At 35.1% G+C, this 24,017-nt stretch overlaps 2 protein-coding genes across 2 annotated transcripts in view; both read right to left on the bottom strand.

Annotated features, from left to right (window-relative positions):
* LOC127834174 (arf-GAP domain and FG repeat-containing protein 1-like) overlaps positions 1 to 3,800 on the bottom strand; it is a 58,674-nt gene extending 54,874 nt beyond the window's left edge. Inside the window, exons 1-2 of the mRNA XM_052359817.1 lie at positions 3,738 to 3,800; positions 423 to 649 (exon numbers count right to left, since the gene is read on the bottom strand). Of these exons, the coding sequence (XP_052215777.1) occupies positions 423 to 649; positions 3,738 to 3,800 (290 nt within the window). The remainder of the gene's footprint in view (positions 1 to 422; positions 650 to 3,737) is intronic.
* Positions 3,801 to 4,053: 253 nt separating this feature from the next.
* Positions 4,054 to 23,683, bottom strand: LOC127834168 (uncharacterized). Its single transcript, XM_052359802.1, has 7 exons — positions 23,672 to 23,683; positions 21,159 to 21,457; positions 9,340 to 9,350; positions 8,820 to 9,036; positions 8,149 to 8,301; positions 7,423 to 7,468; positions 4,054 to 6,291 (listed from the first exon to the last, which is right to left on the bottom strand). The coding sequence occupies exons 1-7, from the start codon at positions 23,681 to 23,683 to the stop codon at positions 5,881 to 5,883; spliced, it is 1,149 nt and encodes a 382-aa protein (XP_052215762.1). The 3' UTR covers positions 4,054 to 5,880.
* Positions 23,684 to 24,017: the final 334 nt, after the last annotated feature.

Raw genomic sequence — 24,017 nt, 5'->3', positions numbered from 1 at the left:
TGTAAAATCCAGGACATTTGACTGCGGGACAAGATCTTCATTTCCGGGACAATCCTGGACAATCCGGGACGTATGGCATGTATGATTTCGAGCACGCCAATTTTCTCTGCTTCAAATGTGCGCAATCTTTGGAAATATAGTGTGATTTGTTTAATCGCTGGGTCTAGAATGCACAGTGATATTTGATCGTCCAAAAGACTTATTGAAGTTATTCCTACAGAAATGTACTTGTCTCATTGTCTGAAGAACTGTTTATTTGTCGGCCCGATTGTCGCACTGAATTAAATTTCTTTGGTCATTTGAAAATTGTATCGGCAAAAAGCCGAAGGGCCGACCCAATCTGAAACACTGTGTGGTATAAGTAAGTTTTGACATTCACAATCCCAGTTGAAACCGCTGTCACCGGTCTAACATTAACTTACAATAGTCCGCTGCAGGCTGTACAGACGTAAGAGCCAATTGTCATGTTTACATATGTCGGTCCTCTCTGATGACAGTCAAAACATTGTTTATTATGTGGCAGCGCCACCATTTCTCTGAGAGATTTAAGATGTTTTTCATCTTGTTTTTTCTTAGTGGACGCCATTTTGGTCCGCCGCCGGATATTACGTATTATTAAGCAAAAGAGAAAATATACCCAACGCCTTATCTAAACGCAAGCAAAGTGTCATTCAGAGGCAAACTCCTCTGATATTTTTCCGATTAGCAGCAAGGTAATAATTTGCGAGGAATTTGTCTTAAGAGTGTATGTATGTAGATTTGGTAAAGATAATTAGTCTATTTGCAACGCAAATACGCTTTTGTAATACCGCTTTTCAAAATCACACGGGAAACGGTTGTCCTTTTCCAAGCCTTCCCTGATTTTGGGCAGACATGTATTTAATATACACGGTGCCTATACCACGTGACTTTTCGGATCTGTGTTGGGAGAATAAAGCGCGACCCAGTTAACATTTTTAATGATGTATTTAATAATAATTTTTAAATATATCACCATTTTTTATGGTATAAAGTGGAGAGTCCGCTCATTCGTGAAAGTTTTCTATAGGGATCATGATCTTTTGAAAAAAATAATATGTTTTCAGTAAAGTGCAACCGCGCGTATGTAATATGAAGTCTCCACACTGATCCGACATTTTTCTAACTGTTCAATCGCGCGGTTGCACTTTACTGAACAAAAAATACTTTTTTGTTTAAAAAGATCATGATACCTTTAGAAAACTATTACGAATGAGCGGGCTCTACACTTTATTCCATTACAAAAGGTGAAATATTTTAAAAGAGATCCTTAAAATGTTAACTGGGTCGCGCTTTATCCTCCTAACACAGATCCGAAAAAGTCGCGTGGTATAGGCACCGTGATATAGTATTTCGTAATTCTTACAATTTTTCATTTAGAAACTTTTTCTAACATTTTCCTCCAAGAACACTGCTTACACCATTTTAATGAATTTTTCTAAGACCGCTTTACGTAAAAAAAAAAGTTCTTAGAAACTTAAACAAATTTCGTTCGTAAACAAAATCTGTTATTAACAAAAGCGAGTTATTAAAACAAAAAAAAATCCTCTACAAGGCAAACTTAAAAGAATTACGTTTAATTCCTTGAAAACAAAGGGAGAAAATTATATTACTGCTTCACGCGAGGTAGGGGACTTTTATTGCTTGGCAATAGTATTGTACTTCATACAAAAATCTTTTTTATATCCTTTTACACTTTCATTCAGACAACTTATCCTGTAACATTTACTTCAGCAGAAACTTCCTTGTATCTTGCAAATAGACTTTCAACGCCATCGGCGCTCTCGTTGTGGTTTGCGTAGGGAATGAAGTAAAACAAACACCGTCTCGAGGTTTTATGTAGACGCCCGAGAGTATGTTGGACAGTATTTATCTGTATGAAATGTATTTAAACATGATTGAAAACCAGCTTGTATTCATTCATTCATTTATTCAGTCATTCGTTCGGTCGTTCATTCATTCATTCATCAATTAATCCGTTCATTCGTTCATTTTGGACCATGTAAATCTGGTCGTCTAACAATAATCGTCATTTCAGTATTTATTTTTGCCATCATGGCTGAAGAAAGTTATTATCCAATGAAAATATTGTATTTTACATATGGTACTTTCTGTAAAATAGTTATTTAAGATAATATTTATGCTGGTCGAATAATGTATAGGAAAATCTGAAATGTCAACCCAACGCACAGGTTTTTCGTTCCCATTGCGTACCTTTTAACTTAAAGGTTAACAAAATTAATAAATAGTACGGAATAAATATATTTCTCATTAGTGCACATTGATTTAACAACGATACTAATTTAAGATATATTAAACAAAACACCTGATCTAGAATTATACATGTACCAGTTATTAAAATATGTACACTTTATTATACATAAAACCACGACTGTTACAAAATCATTTAAATAAATAAAACCTGTGTAAGGGCTGCCAAGCCCATACCTTGTATTTCACAAATATTTATGCTAGTGACGCAGTATGCTCGGGATATGCTTTCTAACAGAAGTTCCGATGAAAAGGAAGTGTCAATTATTGCATGAATATAGATGAGTCGAGCTCTATGAAAACAGGGCTTAATGCATGTTCGTCAAGTGTCGTCCCAGATTAGCCTGTGCAGTGCGGCTTTCATTATATTTTTTCGTTTGAATGAAGTAAGGTGGAGTCTGTCGTCCCTGAATATCACATGGAGTCCACACAGGCTAATCTGAAATGACACTTTGCGAATATGCATTTTGTCCAGTTTTCCCTGAGCTCAGATATCATATAGACCCACTCCCCTAATATAAAAACGCATTTTTGCATATTGACATCTAATCGAACATCAGGCAATAGCACGAATTGAAGTCGTTAAAATAGTAATAATAATAATAACGATTTGGTAGTTAAAATCGTGTGATTTGTGTAAACGCGAAAGCTGGTGACGACTTTACAGTAAATCGATTAAGTATATATTATTCTGTGCATATTTGTGTTCGATACGATCCGAGCGCTTTTGAGTTTATACATTATGTTAATGCATTTCATAGCAAAGCATTTTTGCAATGAAATAAACGGCATTTTTTTTGCATAAGTTCTTAAATGCGTCAACATTATTTTCGGTGGACAACACTTTTATATTGTATTGGACTTAAATGTGTTATACATGTCTCAACATGATGCCATTGGTTGCATTATTTATAAAAATATTTTGTTTAACACAACCAATATTTTGAATAAAATATGCTATTCCTTTCCTTATAACGATATTTATTAATTAATCAATTAATTAGCACGTCCGTGTCTTACAGTCAATGTCATATCGAATCCGTCATATTTACTTTCAATATGAAAGTGCGATATTTAATTCATGTATTAATAACCATTGGGTCATGGAATTTAACACCGTTTGAATACTCGTGGTACGAATCAGACATTCCATCCAATCCATTTTCAAATTAAGACATTAACATTTCTTTGTACGATGCACACATATCAATTCGCGACGAGAGACGCGTAAATGATATGAAGAAAATTGAATGAACATAAAAGTGGATAAATTTTTTTTATGAAACACAATAATGGTAAATAGTTGCTACTTGTGTTATTAATTCAGATGCAAGTTTTCTAATGGGAATATGTTCCAAAGGCATTAATATGGCCCTCGACTGCGATGATAGGATAATTGACTACGACTACGACGATGAATACAGATGAAATAATCATTATCGCCACACCATCATCATCGGCACCAACAGCAGCAGAAGCAGAACTACCCGGTAATCACTTTTAGTATCCATCATCAGTTTAAAAGCATCGCACTAGTCATCAGTCGTATCATGAGCGTTTTCATTATGATCATTACAATGGGCACGATCATTTGTCGCAAACAATTTAAGGGTATGGCAGCGAAAAACAAAATTGGTATTCGAATATTCGGTCATTAAAGTACAATTATTCGAATATTCGCTCGTCGAGAACTCAGTTTAATTCTATAAACAATATCTTAAAGATTAAACACTTTTATTGTATTTTACATAGCTGCTACAAATATAGTTTGAGACAATACACATGACATATTTATTCAGACTTGCACAGTTTACATCGTCTAAACACTAGATATTTCACAATCAAATATGTCACAGAGATAAACATAGTAATAATATAAACATAAGCAGCATCGTAAACGGTTAAGAAAATACTTGGTGAAATACTATTTTAAATATGGAGGATAAAGTTTGAAGTTAAGTAACAACATGAGAAATATTATTTCTTAAAATCAGAGCATCTTTAACATATTTTGCTAATTTAATAAGTTCAAATTTATCCGTTGTATTGAACAATTGGTGGAATTTATAAACAGAAGGCCTAACATAACATTTCTTCTAATATCAGTGTATAAAGAGCATTTACAAACAAAATGAAACTCATCTTCGACATCTAATTCGTTACAACAAAGACAATAACGTTCGTTTCGTGGTATATTTTGACCAGCATATCTTCCAGTTTGAATTCTTAGTGGCAGACTCGAAGTTCGAAGCTTTGTGACGTAGTGTCTTAGTGATTTACGTAATAAATCTAAATAATTTTCGTAAACAAACATAGACTTAAACACACGGTACATAGTTAAAATAGAGCTATTTTCAACAGGTCGAAACCGATCTTGTTTATAAGTATCGACCACATTTTTTAAATGTGGTATAAATATCTTAACATCGACAGAGCTTGGATTATCAAACACGTATGACAAACCGTAGATGTCTAACATTTCGGCAATCATATAGAGCTTGTATATAAATTGATTTTAAAATTACATGTATGTTATCAGTTTGAATAAGTTTAAACCAGTATTTAACCATCGTAACATATCTATGAATAAATAGCGGGTATCTTCATAACTCGCCATACACTACAGCATTACATACATTTTGCTTAACGTTTAACAATCGTTCACAGAACTTTAAGTGTACCCTTTCCAATTCAATTGACTTTGTTTTTCCTCATATCTCACAAGCGTAATTCAGTATGGATCCGACAAAAGCATCGAATAGCTGACACTGTGTTTTGGGTTTTAAGTAAAACTCTTTACATTTGTTAAATAATATATTCATAGCTTTAAGTATTTTTCCACATAAATGTGCTTGATTTAGCTGAAAATTTCCAGTATAATTAAAAACGGTTCCCAAATAATTAAATCATTTACTACTTCTAGTTTCCGACCTTCAAAGGTCCATGTTTCAGATGGAAATAAATTTCCTCGTAAGCAAAAAAAACATTATTTTTGTTTTTATCAGTGTTAACCTTTAATTCCCAGCATTTACAGTAATTTGATAAAAGATCCAAGTGTTTCTGCACTTCCGCGGGCGATTTACCGATTATGGCCATATCATCTGCGAAAAGCAACAATAACAATACAATGTCATCAATACTTAGACCGGAAGAGAGGTCATTATGTAAAAACAATTTTAAGTCCTCTGCAAATAGAGAAAGCAACAAAGGGGACATAACTTTACCTTGCCGTAAACCTACAGCATAGTTAAAATATTCAGAGTATGATGCACAATGCTTAACAAATGACTTAACATTTTCATACATATTTTTTATTATTCTAAGTAATTTACCTTCTATGCCGGCTTTGTATATTTTAAGTGAATAAACGCGCATTAATATTCACGCATATACAATGTGAAATATACATGTATATTAAAAGACAGTTGTTAATTTCTTTGCATCTAACAGGACGAATAGTTGTCCAATTTTGCTGAAAACTGCAAAAATTCATATTGACATGAGACACTCATCACGTACACCAGTCAACCAAAGTCGAAGGTAGCAATCACTTAAAAACAAATAGGAACATACATCAAACACAGTGTCTTTTTAATCCAGTGTAGAATGCACGAGATCACGCGCTCTTCCGAGTCTCTTGTCACCATCCGGGAAATCTGGTCTCCTTGACTGGGGATGCAGAGAATCTATTTCGAAAAACTGCTGTGATCCACGTATTATGTCACTTCCGTAACAAAGCGGCATATGGTTATTGCGTACAATGGGAGGCAGAGAAGCCAGGAGTGACAGTCTCGCACTCAGACACGAACCAGGGAGAATATATTTCTGAAGAAGCTGGCGGTCGCACGTCTTAAAAAACAGGTCAGAGAACGCCAGTGGATCGTTGACGAGAATGCTGGGTGACGTCATATCCGCCGAGAAGTTGCCGAGAAGAAACGGGTGACTGGTTGGTCCGACTTTCTCCTTCTTCCGCCATTTTGCTCGCCTGTTTTGGAACCAAACCTGGTATAGAATATGGAACAAGTGAATACTCACATGGATGTGGCGTTGACTTGTTTCAACAAGAAACCGTCGGAGACGGATGATGCTCCCCAAAGGTTTTTTGTCACAATGTTGCACTATATATTCAGATAAAAGGAAACTTGAGGGCACAGTAGTTGGGGGGACAAGAGTTGTTTTATAGAAAATTTCAAAGGGCCATAACTCTGTGAAAAATCTTCCGACCAGAACCCGCTGATAATATGCACATCTCCTCTTGGTAGTAAAGCTTCCCATAAAGTTTCATTGAATTCCGGTCATTAGTTGCCGTGAAATAGCCCGGACAAAAATTGTGCACGGACGGACAGACAGACACACACACGGACAGACGAAGCGGCGACTATATGCTCCCCCCAAAATAAATGTTTGGGGAGCATAAAAATAATAGAGCATACAGTGTTGTTTCATCTTTACAAGTTCTACAGATGATTTACGTTCTCATGCTCACAACCAGTTCTAAAACAGGGTCTTTGGGCACTTACGTACTAGATCATGACCGGCGAAAAGTCTTACAATAAAGCATTATTTGGATTTATTTGCATATACATGTAGTTAATTTACTGATGCTTAGGGGGGCGGGGGGATTATTGCAGGGTTAGGGTGGGACACGCAATCGTCTATCCACCCAAAGAGACACACAATGCAAATAAAACAAAATAAAACAAATCAAATAACACTTTAAAGTAAGTTTCAATAATACACACGAACTCAGGATACTATTGTTTTGGATCAGTAAGTGAATGAGCCTTGCTTGTCCGTCCGTCCGTCTGTCTGTCTGTCATGTCTGTCTGTCTGTACGTCACACTTAGCGTTTAGGTTTTGAAAAATGCTCATAACTTCTATGTCGCTTCAGATGTTACCTTCATATTTGGTATGCATACATGCATACATGTATATTTGTACACATATACACATGTGTATATGGACAAGGCAAACCATACGCACACAAATTTTGACCCCTTTGACCTTGACCTTGAACTTATGGTCCGCGTTTAGGTTCGAAATTTGCGTTAAGGTTTCAAAAATGCTCATAACTTCTGTCAAAGCGTTTTTCGGGGGTATATTTCAACCTATGGAGACAGCTCTTGTTCTTACCTGCACTCTCGCCTCAGTGAGGTCTATACGTAGTGCCAGCTCCTCCCTGTAATGTACAGAGTTGTTCGTTGACCGATAAATAACAATAATTCAAGCACTTTGATTCCATCATTACTCAGTTGTTCAGTCCGCGGTATTCTTTTTTTTTGTAGATTAACCCATTTATTTATTCCAGATTTTGGAAATAAGTTGATCCAATTTAGAAGGATGGGAGAGTCCTTTATGCATAAATGGTTTTAAAATAATCTAAATTGATCATTTCGAATTTGAGTTTATCTTATCAGCTAGCGCTAACGCATGAAAGATAAATGTTGTTGTTTATTGAATGATACACAATGTTAAATAGAACATGATCATATGAGTCGTGTTCTGAGAAAACTGGGCATAATGCATGTGCGTAAAGTGTCATCCCAGATTAGCCTGTGCAGTCCGCACAGGCTATGGCTAATATGGGACGACACTTTCCGCCTACACTTGATTTTCGGTAAGGAGGGACTTCCTTGAAACTTAAAATACCATACAATCGGTAGGTGTCGTCCCAGATTAGCCTGTGCGGACTGCACAGGCTAATCTGGGACGACACTTAACGCGCATGCACTAAGTCCAGTTTTCTCAGAACAAGAATTCGAGTCTACCAAACGCACAAAAAAATACAATAAGCCGCACAAGAGATGCACAGCTTAACTGAAGTATTCGAGTCGAGAGCTTCGCACGTAGCGGACGCACCTGGTGAACACATCCGGGTAGTGCGTCTTCCGGAAGGCCCTCTCGAGCTCATCCAGTTGGCGGCTAGTGAAGGTGGTCCGGTAGCGCCGCTGCTTCCGCTTCCCGTAGTTTTCCGCGTCGTAGTCGACCAGCTCATCGGACTCAACTTCCGCACTGTGAAATTTTCGGATAATATTTATATTACTATGCTTCCGTGCTAGCTGGTATGTTTTCGGACACATAATAAATAGTCAATCAATGTTACCGGACATGTCGATATTATTTAAAAATTCACCGCCACATGTGAGTAAAACGTTTCACAGAAAGCGACGCGTGGTTTAGCAGTTGGACAACATTATATATATATATATATATATATATATATATATATATATATATATATATATATATATATATATATATATATATATATATATAAAATATATTCTATGGTTTAATGTCATGAATATTTATAATTGATAATCCAAGTTTAACTGAGGGTATTTTGAACATGTGCCTGTATTCTGCATATATACCATTTCATGAATTTAGCTAAAGTAAAAAAAGCAGAGAATGAATTCTCGTTTATTTTAAATTTTGCGTATTAGATGGTCAACTTAAAATAGTGGATTCAGTCACAAATGTCGATACATTCTTTTCAAGACTGTATTGAGTGCTTTAGTGTACTGTACCTGTTTTCTTCAATACCGACAGAATCAGCCATCGTTTCCGTCTTCATGTGACGTGTATCACGCGCATCACAATCCTTGCTGACGTCACTGGTCTCCGCGTACACATAATTCGTTCTTGTTTCACCTAGGTCGTCTGCTGACCGCTGTCCACTAAGAAATGTCGGGATCTTTAGCTCAGAGACGCACTGGTTGTTGGAATAACCTGGATACATCTGGTCTAAAGAGTAGAAAGTATACATGTATATAATGGATCGAAAACGTTTACTGAGTAGATCTACAGGAACTCCACTTGTCACATTACGAAATAAGTGATTTCTTTAACATGTTAGAACTTTAACTTAACGGTCGTTTAAATAAGACTGAAATGTTAAAGAGTGTAGCTTTGATATAATTTCATATTATATGTTCCATTTGAAATTCATTTACATGTATTAAATTGTGGTTTTAATAACTTGTGCTTTACAGGTCAAATATTTTTATGGTAAAAATTTATATTTGCCCATAGCATACACATCTATACTGTCCTTATTGCTGAAGTGTAAATACGGAATATTTTACAAAGATTACTAAACACCAAGTGTAAATATTTCGAGTGCGCAAAGGTAAAAGAAACTCGAGGGCATTAATTGGTGGTCCTAAAGCGCTCGTCTCAGTTCAAGATTCACACATTTGCGAAAACTTGACCTTGTGAAAAGGAAGTGTGTATGTGCTATCATGCTTAAAGTCTCAATAACTCTGCAATCAACGCAACTTTCGTAGAGTATTTCGAAATATAAAGTTTACACATAAACATTCAGAGTTCCTTATAGCAATAGCCACACTTTCAACGCTAGATGTGGTATGATTACATAGATTTTTGTAAATACAAAATGCGCGTTTATATTTATTTGTGACACAATTCCATTTTAATTTCCCGCGAATATATCTATTCATACGACACACGAACGCTAAAATAGTACCATGTTAGTGTTCATGTGTCGTATGAATAGATATCGTTGCGGGAAATTAAAATGGAATTAAATGGGCAAAACAATAATAAAAACGAGCATTTTGTATCTACAAACATCTATTTTACCAGACTTCACCTGGCGTTGAAATTTCGGCAATTGCAATAAGGAACACTGATTTTTAATTGTTTAACTTTATTTTACGAAATATTGTACGAACTTTTCGTTGATTTTGAGTAGTAAAGGGGGTTTAACATCATGCCATTTCAAAATATGATTTGTTTAAAAACAGAATGCTCAACAAAACGTCCTTACAAAATTGTACTTCTGAAACTGGAGAGCACATTACATTTGAGTAGCTACTTAATTTCTCGTTGATTTTTAAGACCTAAAAATACAACAATCCAAACACAGTAATTAGTGTGAACGAACCAAACATTAACAATTAAATGCAATATTCCCAATATACCTCCAAAGGCATTGTCATTTAATAGCAATTCAAAGTTTGAAGACAGGCCTGGTACTAGTTTTATTGGTCATAAACATTCCCAAAGAGGGAGATAAGACGCACGACTGACCCTCGGGCCGCGCGCGCGCTTGATTTATTCCGAAAAGAACACGTCCCGTGTTTTGCAAACTAAACTGAAGCATGAATTATTAACGAAATTGCTAATTGAATTAGCTGCAAGTGATCTCCGATTTTCTACTTAGTTTGTGGAAGAATTATTTTATTTGCCGTGCGGTGGCAGAGGTGACGCAAATGTTGTTGTTTCTGAACAGTGTTGTTTGTGCTTTTGTATCATTTGTTGACAGTCATTTCAAGAGTATTGTGAGTAGATCAAACAAAAAAATAACGAATTTTTTAATGCACGTGGGAATAACCCAGTTTACCAACCAAAAAGTTGTTTGAAATAAGAAATTATGTATGGAAACAATAATAATTATTTATAATTTTATAATTATACAAATTATGAATATACAGTCGAGTATGAAAACATAGGTGAAACATTAAAACACTCATGTCATTATTTTAAAACAAAACTGGTACTCCAAATGGAACAAAATCGGTTTGATTCACGGTTAAATATGACGTTAACCGTCCATGTTTTGGTTGATTATTTCAAGGGTAAATAACATTTTTCCAAGTACGTTATTCAAAACAAAACATATAAAGAAGCAATCTAAAGTTGGCAAACAATTATTTGTTGTTCGTATTGATCGTTTACAGACCCATTACTATTTCGACGGACGCGAATTAAACCCAATTTGCAAAACGGAAATGATTAAATTGAATTCACAAATAGAAGCTTTTCCACATGTCTGCGGTATATTGTAACTCAAGCGCGCTGTCAGGAAATATTTTAAAAGTTTCCGCTTTGAGAAGCAATTATCATCGATATGACGTTAATGCTCGAGTAAATATGGTGGCTATTTTTAAGTTATTCTACGCACTTACAGACATATTTTGTCCGACTTTTTTGAAAGCAGCATTATTTACAAAATAAAAAAAAAACTACGCAATACAATGTTTAGTGCAATGTCATCTGAGGAACAACACTGTAACGTGACGAAAGTCGCGTGTGCATGATATTTTAACGCGCTGAACAACTGTCCGCTCTAATTTGTGACAATTCAACATAACTGAATGTCATTTATGTTGACATTTTTATTATAATAATAATAATAATAATAATAATAATAATAATAATAATAATAATAATAATAATAATACAAATAATAATGATAATAATAATAATAATAATAATAAATGAAAAATAAACAAAAACATACTACTACTACTATTACTACTATTATTACTACTACTACTACTACTACTACTACTACTACTACTACTACTACTACTACTACTACTACTACTACTACTACTACTACTACTACTGCTACTACTACTACTACTACCACTACTACTACTACTTCTACTACTACTACTACTACTACTGCTGCTGCTGCTGATGCTGCTGATGCTACTGCTACTACTACTACTACTACTACTACTACTACTACTACTACTACTACTACTACTACTACTACTACTACTACTACTACCTACTACTACTACTACTACTACTACTACTTCTACTACTACTACTACTACTACTACTACTACTACTACTGCTACTACTACTACTACTACTACTATTTCTACTACTTCTACTACTACTACTACTACTACTAATGATATTAATATTAATACTGAAAATAGTAATAATTATAATATTACACATTGAGATGGCTGACTGCTTCTTGCATTCTGCTCATTGTATCAAAGTGATACATATTTAAGACACGTTTAATACGAATCCTTTAAAAAGCACGGTTTATAAAAATTATGCATCGGGAATGCAATTACAGGCTCAAACATTTGCCCTTCAAGGGTGACTTTGACAATCAGTTTTAATGCCTGGCTTATGGCGTCCTGCCTATGATCTCAATTTGCAAACATATAAGGCAAGTTTCTTAGAAAATTCTTCTAAAGGATATATTGCATAGCGAGCGGAATGAAACACGGACACAAAAATGGATCCTAAGAATAAGCTTTTAAATCAAACCAAACCGCGTGCTGCTTTCATCTAATGAGCCGCGCTCTAATAAAGGCTTAATGCACGTGCGTGATGTGTCGTCTCAGATAAGCCCGTGCGGACTGACACTTTGGTAAGACAATTTACGCACAGGCGTTAAGCCCCCTTTTCCCAGAACGAGGTTCGTATGGTCTCAATGAGGCAAACCTTGCAATAATGTTTAATGAAAATCATTCCAAAAGGAACAGTAGACATGAAGCGGACACGAAGATGGGAGCTCAAACATGTACCAATCAAGTGAGAGCTAGATCTTCAACCGGCGTGAATTACTTATGCTTTCTCTACAGCTTGTTAAGGACCTAAACAATCGAGCAACGTTTCACAAAGTCCTTCAAAAGGAAATATGAACCGGCCGTAAAGTGAAGGAAGGACAAAGGGCATTCCTCTAAATTTGATATTTACTTTAATTATCTAATAAACCGTAACGTGTTTTGAGTGTAGCGTGTTTCGAGAGCAACGTGGTTCAAGTGTAGCTTGTTTTGTGTGTAGCGTGTTTCAAGAGTAACAATCATATTTTCAAGTGTAGGTTGTTTCGAGTGTAGTTTATTCCGTGTGTGGCATGTTCCGAGTGTAGCGAGTTCCGAGTGTTGCGAGTTCCCATTGTAGCGAGTTCCAAGTGTAACGACTTCCGAGTGCAGAGAGTTACCTGTGTGGCGAGCTCCGAGTTTAGCGAGCTCCGAATGTAGCGACTTCCGAGTGTAGCGAGTTCCGAGTGTAACGACTTCCGAGTGTCGCGAGTGCCGATTGTAGCGTGTTCCGAGTGTAGCGAGTTTAGAGTGTAGCAAGTTCGGAGTGTAGCGAGTTCAGAGTGTAGCGAGTTCAGAGTGTAGCGAGTTCAGAGAGATATGATTTTACTGCGGGTCTTTGTGAATTGTGACCAAGAATCTTGGCAAGTAACGTCCCATTCAAAACCCTGAGTCTTTCACTTCACTTACAATTAGTTTACATAAGGTAGTTTTAAACCAAGATGTTGACAAATATAAACAATATAAATTAATATAACAAAACAATTTTAGAGGCCTTTGCTAATTACGCACAAAGATATAATATTTTGCCGTTCGTTGTAAACAACATGAACGTTGAAACACGAACTAAGATAGCGTGGCGCGTGCATAAACCGAACAATTTTTTTTAATTAAATATTTACAACATATAAATCGACAACAAAATGCGTTTTATGGATAGATAGACTTTGAAACTTGTTTTAGAATAAGATCTTCATAAACATGAATCTTATATATCACTATCGATGCTTATATATATATATATATATATATATATATATATATATATATATATATATATATACAAAGCTCGCGAAATACTGTAGCAAAGAAACATACCGTCTTCTCTGATGCCGATAAGCGTCTCGATATCGTATCCACCGCGTCGTGCAGACGACATCACGGAACGCTTGATTGAAATTCGTCAATGCCGACGTAGGTCTTGCCACATCAAATATAGTTTGAATACAAATAAAATATAGCAGACATCAGTATTAATTATTCGTATTCGATTATTTATATATTTTATTTAAAGTCCCTTTTCGGAAAATTATGATATTAATTGTTAAATACACTTCATTTCTAGTACTTAGCATTACTTATAAATATATCGTTGGCGATATTACATTTCCATCTGCAAACTGAATTATTTAATGGCTGATCGCCCAATTTGAGTCTATTGACGCTGATTAGAAACTAATTTCAAGGAATCGTTTCTGACATGCGCTCGAAGCCTGCGCGCGACTTTATTACAGCCAATTAAAACTGAGGAATCGCAGTATCGGCTGAACTGTACAGCAGACGTCTGCAGAGCTAAACGCTGACTGGCTGGTGCGTATTGATGTATCTAGTGGCAATTTTGCTAATATAATTCCATTTCTTTTACAATACTTACAGACAACATTTGCTGACTTCCTTAAATTAATATTAAGTTTTATTCCAATATGTTAAGTAAAGTGGTTATGTTACCGGCATTTATTGGACATGGGTGTTCATTGTATAATAAAATGTTTAGTTTCGTCTAAAACATAAGTCAATTCTCTAAAATTGAAAGCACTGTTACATACCATGGATTTCTGTTACGGAAAATTCAGTTAAGAATTTGCTTAATTTTATTGAGAAAAAAAACCCACGCGTAACAATTAAAGAATTGTTTAATACATTTATCTTTTATATTAAATTCGATCCACTGATTTGTCATCTGGAGCGAAGCCACTAAACAATACAATATGCAATAAAACCGATAATGCATTTGACTCCTATTCCAAATCAAACAGCGAAGAATCTTTAGAATTCATGTTACAAATAAGAAACTCGTTCTGGTAAAGCTGGATTGATGCATGTGCGTAAAGTTTGTCACAGATTTGCCTGTGCAGTCCGCACAAGCTAATAATGGACGACACTTTCAACATTTATGGACTCCTTCGTTAAAATGATGCATTTTGTATACACAAATTCATTAAAGGCGGAGAGCATTGTCCCTAATTAGCCTATGCGGACTCTACCGGCTTATTTGGGGCCACATTTTACGCAGATGCATTAAGCCCAGTTTTCACAGAACGCAGGAAAATAAGAACATCAGAACGAACAATCAATGATATTTAGAATAACTGATTATACTTGAATGGAAGTACTTCATAATACAGGTGCACGTTTCTTTGCTTCTATCGTTGTAACATTTAACTCAAAGTTCTATATACGATCTTAATCTGGTATTGTCATTGTTTCACAAAAACATAACACAATACCGTAGATTTAATAAACAGTATATATACATAAGATAACAAAAAATAATCGATAATAAAAAAATGAAAAATCATTTTTTGAACATTTAGCGAGTCGCAAGTACAACCTCGTTTGGATCTTTTGTATTGCGTGATGTTTATCTGAGTTTTTAAGCCTAATTCTGGGAAAATGGGGCTTAAGGCGTGTAAAGTGTTGTTCCAGTCCGTCTGTGTTATATGTTTACATGAAGATATATCATCTATGAATTAGCAACATACACTGGCCTATACAATGTTGAATAAATTAAAGAACTTAGCACTGCAGGCAAATTATGATTTATAGATTTTTTTAATACCTTTTTATGTTTTTAGGTTAAGTTTCTGGTTTTAACGTTTTGAGGATATTGCTGTTGACTAGACTAGTATACGCATACCGGTATATAGATTTACTTTCCAAAAGTCCGGCTCGCAGAGATTTGAGTTGAATACATGATTTATCATATTGTCGTGACAGAAGAAAAATAGATCACACTTGAATTTATGTACACAAACAAAGTGATATTTTAAGCACTCTATTTTACTAAAATCGTTAATTTATTTTAATGTGTGACGCATTCAAGAAGAAGGCTCATACAATGTGATTGACACTGATTAACCTCGGAAAAGTATAAGACCATTTCCGGTTTCCTGAACCACTTCCGGCATTGCACGGCGACACAAAGTACGTGCGTAACTGAGTGGCGGATATGCGTTAATACTCACAGACCATTCTGTTTAAAAAGAAACATTTTCACATATCAGAACCATTCAAACTTCAACAGAAAACAGCAACCCGCGCGCTCTTGTTTACTAATCGAGTAATTGAAAACATTTAGTTTCATTATGAGAATTGACTTTTCGTGATACAACATTTGCGTTGTATTTATTTCCCATGGTCGTACTGAAAAGTTATTTAATGGAAATCGCACTGTTTCTCAAATCAGAAAGCAATTGAGTTTCAATGAAATATTGATAATGGTATTTGTTTTATTGACTCAAATAACCTTTATAATAGCATAAAAGCAAGTTTACTATGAAATTAACACTTTAGCGCCACCGCTTCCAAGAGAGATTTATCGATGTAAAGTGATCTGCCTGATGCGAGTTGAGAGAGACCTATTGATAAATCATAATGCAATTTCTTAAAGTAATAAATTCCCCACAATACTGTCGTTCACACTAGAAACATAACAAATGGTTTGTAGTATAAAACATATATATTTAAATAATTGCAGATAATGTTTGTTTTAACTATTTTGATTTTTTTCTCACGGATGTGTGCACATTTGTTAATTTGGAATAACATAGGAAATATGAGTCGAAATGAATTTATCTTGCCAGTTATGTGAAATCTTTTAGTTTATATACTATTTGTTGTATATATATATATTTGGTCACACCGTTTTGCCGATTCGAAATTTTCATTGAAGGACCCTTAAGATTTCCACGTTGAGTGCGTTATTTCGAATTTATCAAGGGTCTTAAGAATTCATGTGCGACTTCTCTTGTTTAGAATTAAACCATCAACAGTCGTCATAGACAATAAATAATAATGCCGGCACTACACTGAACTGCACCTCTAACACGACAAACCCATGTTGCATGTTGACATTGATAAGATCGGCGAAACAGACATTTACTCTCACAAAAATATAACAATGAAAGTAAACCTTAATGAGTCCGATGAGTTGAAACGATGAACAATATGAAATAATTCAAGCCGCTTATGTAAGATGACTAGTAAATAATCGGGTGGCCTCACACGGTCATTGAAGGGCCGCTAATGCATGCGCGTAATGCAATCTTGATCCTGTATACCCGTATATCAATAATTTCGCCTCGCTCTGTGAAAACCGTAAAGTCTCGTCCGCACAGGCTAATCAGGGACGTCACTTTGCGCATATATACTTGATTTTCGTTCAGAAGAGACTTTATTTTAAACGCAAAATACCATAAAAGCGGAAAGTGTCGTCCCTGATAACCCTGTTCAGACTGCAAGGCTAACATGGAACGACAATTTACGCGCATGCATTAAGCCAGGTTTTCCTATAGCGTGGCTCTATAAGAGTCTGATCAATAACACCAGATATTATGTGCCCATTAGTAGATTTCTAACATATATCGTTCGTTCGAGTCCTGTGATGATACTTTGTTTTATTGAATGATAACTATAAACAACAAATGGTAGTTTAGATTGACCAACATGTATTATTAATTGGCTATGACTTCTCATTTTATCACGACTGTGTCTTTCTCTGTTTTCGTAAGACAAAGCAGGAACATAAGGGTGTTATTGTACAACTAAGGTTATTTTACCACAATGATGGTTAACAATAAAATCATGAAGCTAAGAACACAAAGAATGCGCTAATTGTTCGTTTAATATTCCCATTTATACCTACGAAATTTTATCAATTGTTTTGAACTTGAAATATCATCCCACATGCCAATACTCAATCCGGTATGATGAAACCAGTAATAAGCACGAGTTGTGGTTTTTAAAATGTCTTATTATCACGTGAAAATGTGTATGTCATGCATTTCTGTTGAAATGCAAAAAACAATCGAAGCATAAAGTGTTTAAATAAGCTAAAACAAAGAAAACTATTTTGCTTTACTTTGATTGTGTCCTTATAAACAAATGGAAATAAAAAAACTCCGGTTTATGATATTTATAAAAAACAACACATTTGTATGATTAAGTATCGTGTCTGACTTAGCATCATTTGCCACGTCAAAGATAAAATGATATTAGAATGTACTGAAATTTGCTTTGTTTTGGTATGAGCACAATTATCATCATACTGCGAATTCTCTGTATTTTGCAACTTTAATTGTTTATTTGCAGTCGATATTTGCAATATTCTACACTGACTACTTATCAGGAAACAAGGTACAAAATTGAGAAAAATCAACACATTGAATATACGTATATAACTTAACACTGACAAACATACTGAACTTCAAATTATATAAATTCGTGTAAGCATAAAAAGCATGGTCTTAATAAATATACATATTATAGCTTTATTGTCATTATACATTGTTCTTACTTATTTTTTTTAATTTCATCACGTTAACCGTTCTACATTCAGTAATAATAATACTTTCACATGCTTCACACGTTCACGTTCCTAATAAAGACACTTGGACGCTATTGGAAAACGGGACTTAATGCATATAAATGCGTAACGTGTCGCTCCAGATTATCATGTGCAGTCCGCACAGGCATATCAGGGACGACACTTTCCATTTGTATCGTAGTTTTCGTTTAGAGATAGTCTCTTTTTAGCAAAAATCTATATAACGCTTCTTCTTCTTCTTCATTATTTTTTAACGAGTGCACCGGGATTGTCTCCCATATGGCCATCGCCCCCAGAAAGACGTGTTCGTTGGTTACGGTGCAAGATACATGAGACACCCCGTTCCAGAGGTGACCCTGGGTCTTTTAGTGCCATGTGTATAGCACCTAGTACACTGCACCTCGGTTTAACGTTTCATGCGAAAGACGAGTTAGTAGGTAAAGTGCAGCGGGGGATCGAACCAGCGATCTCTGGATTGTGAAGCCAGTGTGTTACCACTAGACCACGGACCCGCTACTACCATATAACGTGGAAAGTGTCTTCCCTTATTAGCCGTGCGGACTGCACAGGTTAATCCGTGACGACACTTTACGCATTTGTATTAAGCCATATTTTCACAGAGCGTGGTACAGACTTTAGCTTTCTGCCACCAGACATACATATAATTCGCGCGATCCTAAACTGTCCGCTAGTAATTTCTTGAAAGTATCAACAATGCTCATCAGATTAAGTACAATGTTCTTTTTTTACCTGTATTTAACTGCATGCAACACGTCTTTTATTACAATTTTCAGTCAGCATTAATATTATAGCTATTGGCTTTCTGTGGTGTAGGTGGTTATTTACCAAATGTTGTTGTTTTTTATTTCGTTTCATTGTTTTCTTTCATTCATTTTATATGTAAAAATACAACACCCATGCCATTTATATCTCATGTGTTTTTCCACACTGTTAAGATTTCTCTCCGAATATACAAACTTCCATTTGCGTACACATCGATTTACTCTGCATCAGCAGACGATTTAGTTTTTCTAGCTTACGGAGGATTGCGGAGATAGCCGATGTAACACGATTGCAAGCAACTCATTTGATGATGCAATCTCTTGCACGGCGGTCACATTACATTCACCTCTGTGTTGGGCTCAGAACGGACTATTGTTATGAAAGCGTCTCATTCATGTCATGATCATTCCAAGCGTTCATCAGTGAGGTTACAGTATACTAAACAATCTCTTTCACGACGGTTACATTGCATTAACTGCATTAAAGAAAACCATCTCATACCATGATATCTTATATCAGTCTTAATTAATTATTATAAAATTGATATGTTTTTTTTATGTTAAGAAACCGACATACATAAATAAGTCGAAGGAATGCCTAACGTCACTCAATAAAAAAATATGTACAATTGTTTACATTTGTGAAGTGCGTGGAATGATTACATCTGTGTAAATGGGCAATAAAATAGTTCCAAAGAGTTGCATCATTAAAACTCACAAGTTTTTGCACGATTTATCGTACATTTAAAAGTCATATTTCTTAATTAAATGCATGCGATCTTAAACATCCACTCAAATATACATTGTATGCGTTTGTTCGGTTCTAGCTATTTGGTAGACAAAATGGCGTGCTGAGCCTTATGCAGAGTTGTATGTGAGAGCAAGGAACGACAACTCTGCGTGGAGATTGTTTATGATGTCCATATGCGTTATGCATGGCTGAATTTTAAGGGTAAAATTAGAGAAAAATACGTTACATATAATAATAATTAACAAATCTTACTATATATACGATACGTAGTGTAATTATCAATGGGCATTTTGTAAACTATTCGTATTTGATATTGCATCTATATAGATCTAACTTGATATAAGAAGTATACAATAAATGTATAGGGACATTTTGCATATTATTATATGTCTAACTTAAAGATAAGGATATATTTTGAGGTAAAAGGTTGGTAAAATTATTCTTTTTGAAGGATCATAAATTATTGGTTGGCACACATCAAGGCCTTCATGAGACTGTGTCATCCGGATGATGATCATGATGATGATGATAATATGATGATGATGGTTTTGGTAATGATGATAAATATGATGATGATGATGACGATGAGGATTATAAGGGTGATGAGGATGCTGCTGCTGCTGCGGCTACTGCTGCTGCTGCTGCTGCTGCTGCTGATGATGATGATGCTGATGATGATGCTGATGATGATGCTGCTGATGCTGCTGCTGCTGCTGCTGCTGCTGATGATGATGATGATGATGACGACGACGTATAAAGAAAACTGTTCTCTTTATCTTCTTTGATTTACTAATGACTCATATCACCACAAATCCAGTAATTCTTCAGACACAACTTAAATGCATATCGCTATATTCGACAGCGTGCGGTTAAAAACTAATATTGGCAAAACTAAGATTAGTAGATTTGAAAAACGTCAAGTCGAAATATGAATCAATTATTCGTATCATTACATTATTATCATTGCAAATACATTTTAGTTGTTGACAGCGTTTGCTAATCAAATTTTAATACACTGCAGCTATGTCATATGCCGGAAAAAGCTATGCCTGAACAAACCCTTAAAGGATATGATAGTCTACGTCACTTATTTAATGATGAATACACGGGCATTAAGGCACAACTACACGTATTTGATTCTACCATTGAACCTATTGTTCTATTTAAATAAGCAATACGAGGAGTAAACGCCTTAAACAAATGATAAATTACATAACTGCTTTCTTAAAATTGTAATTGGTTTTTAAAACGGCAAACCCATAATTGTGCCGTTTATGGACACATTTGTAGATATCTGTTATTGATTTTATGTAACTTCCCAAAAGTCATTGTTATTATCATGATAAGCATCACAATTATCATAAGTATTGTTATCACCATCACCTCGTCCACTTAAACCACACCCATACATTTTTTTGTCCGTCATCTTCCATTCATCAAACTCATACCTCAAATCATCACTATCGTCATCAGAAACATCGGCAGCCATCATATAAATCCTCAAATACGACCACTGCCGCCGCTTCCACAGCTGACGCCGCCTTACTAGAATCATCGCTACCGCCGCTGCTTCTATCACAATCGCAACAACCCCACCTATACCACTACCTCTACCACTACCATAATATCCCTCACTATTTGTACCGCCACGACAGCCACCGCAGCCGCTGCAACTACCACCATCACTGCTGCAACCTTCATCACCATGCTACAATTTATAATCAATTCGCTTGTACTTTCATACAACTAATTGATGATTTTCTTACACACCTATTCTATATTCTGTATCACTTTTATATTCACCAGGACGCACTGTGATAACTCATTCATTATAGATGAGATGAATGGACTATCTGTACTTGTTTAACGAATTTATTTCAGTAATCTATTTCGTTTTTTAATGGGACATTAAAAATGATAATTTAATTGGTCCTTTATTTAAACTTAAAATTAATCACAGTAGCGCAGTAAGTAGTTAATAAACTTATTAATTGTTATTGTAATACAAAGGCACTTATATATTTGATAGATCAGTATCTGCAAGGCAGTCAGTTTTGTATGAAAACTCACTTAGTATAAATGTGAAAATATGAATAAAAATTCCATTGAGAGGAGTGCTTTTGTGTAAAAATGCTTTTATATCTAGCGATATTGTTTCAGTGCCTTTCTACCGAAACCAAAGTTATCTTACACCAGTTAGTTTTTTTTTCAAAATACCTCGATACACATGTATATTGGCAAACAAGTATATTTGTAAGTTTCACTTCACTCATAACAGTATAATTATTTACTGAATACAGGGCGTCAACACAGTCCGAGTTCCATCAACGTAGCTTAAGTACCTTTCCTTTTAATTTATCGGCAGATCCTGGGACCGCACTCACACAGTCTTTTAACGTGTCTGCATTAACAAAGATAATGATGGTTTTGTTTGTGATGACCTCTGACAGGTAATACAACTATGCAATACCTCAATTCGTAAAGTTTAAGTATGATTTTATTAATAGTCTTATGTTTTCCATTATAAAAAAAAACAAAGACGGTATACATAAGTTAAATTAACATATATTAGAAGCTATACGCGATATATCATAGGGCATAATGTACATTATACATTTTTAAAACAATGAATTGAAGTGTATGACTTCTTACAACGTTATATTGTTAATTGTATTGAGCATACTAGTAGTACGTATCTTGTTAAAACATGTTTGCATTTTGATGTTTTTGTACCTCATTAAAAATGAAAATATTAACTGGAAACAAAATACTTTGTGAATTTTGCTCAATATATTTGCTCCGGAATTGGCAAGATTATGTAATATAACACAATGATGGTACAGTTAGACAGAACAATTAAAATCCTTTGAAAATCACACAACTATCAATCCTTATTACTAGACTGAAGTTATTATTTATGAACAATTTGAGGAAGCTTTTGTAACTTCTAATTTGAGCGGGGTTTCTTCAATATTCTAGATCCGGATAACACATATACGACCAAGCTTCTACAAGAAAAAGAACATCATCATCAACTTAAGTTTTTAATATAACTGTAGCTTTTCACGAAAGTGAAGAATGCATTGCAAATCTAAACCATTCTTCAGATGTGATTCTTTAAATAAAACTTTCGTAATGACAAGGAAATGATCGTTTAAAGTCGGGCCGTCAACCTTAAACGCGCCTGCACTGAGATTTTTAGTATAATCAGTCGTAGTCATTTAGTTTTATTTTCCAATGGTTATACTGATTTGAACATCATAGTTATGACGTGCGAACGTCAAAGTTATCGCGTGCGCATGTCATAGCTTTTGGTTGCGCTATTCATAGATATCGGGTGTGAACTATGGCGTAAGATTTGGGTCGAAAGTCAACAAGACCTACTAGGTGAAAAGAGAAATGTACGTCGACGTACAATATGTACGTCGACGTACACAAATTGTACGTCGACGTACAAAGATAAATACACTTCGACGTATATATTTGTACGTCGATGTACAATTTTGTACGTCGATGTACAATTTTGTACGTCGACGTACAATTTTTCTGAGCAGCCGATCAAAATACTCGTCTCTTGAACCGCTTTTCCTTCAGATTTATTCATAATAAATGTTCAAAATCTCTTTTTAAATTGAGCAAAAAAATTACATTAAATTTTAAACAGAAAAGAGTATCTACTTGACGGTATTTATTCTAAAATCGTTTTATGTAATGAATATTATCTAGTAACTGCTGAGACCGGTCTAGTCCATTTCCGGTTTCTAAAAATTATAGTGGACGTCGAAGGTTTTCGAGAAGAAGCAACTTGCATTGTTCACTCTTTATGTAGAATTTTAATGACGCAAGATACAGATGCAAATTTATGTGAAGCTTGTCTTAACACATTGACAGCGTTAAGCCGGAATGCACAACGTATGTGTACCCGTTTTCCCATTTTTGAACGGTTGTGTGAGATTCTCGACTCGTTGATGTCAACAATTGAAGATCGAAAGAGGTAAGTATTTTCCCTGACCATTTAAGTAATTTTCGATCCCATTACTTGCGGAGCATTTGTTTATATTGGCCGACTTAGAGTATAAACTGTTCAGTTTATAAATTTCATGTCCCCGCCCTTACCTGGTGACCCACTGGCACTGGCAAATAACAATGAGGCACATTCAAGGCCATTGACGGAACACAGGACAGGCACACTGCTATATACCTATAAAAAGCTTATCTATCTACACATACTTTCTAACTCCCCTTTCGGGTATAATTTACAGGTGATA

Source organism: Dreissena polymorpha, chromosome 6 (genome assembly GCF_020536995.1).
Source record: "Dreissena polymorpha isolate Duluth1 chromosome 6, UMN_Dpol_1.0, whole genome shotgun sequence".
NCBI lineage: Eukaryota > Metazoa > Mollusca > Bivalvia > Myida > Dreissenidae > Dreissena > Dreissena polymorpha.
Note: the sequence above shows the minus strand (reverse complement) of the source record. Positions and strands in the feature narration are given on the sequence as shown.

Excerpts from the sequence above, each read along its gene's own strand:
- LOC127834168 (XM_052359802.1), bottom strand. Across the intron at positions 8,302-8,819 it reads GTCGGTATTGAAGAAAACAG|TGCGGAAGTTGAGTCCGATG; the intron begins GTACAGTACACT and ends AAAATTTCACAG. Across the intron at positions 6,292-7,422 it reads TCACTGAGGCGAGAGTGCAG|GTTTGGTTCCAAAACAGGCG; the intron begins GTAAGAACAAGA and ends ATTCTATACCAG.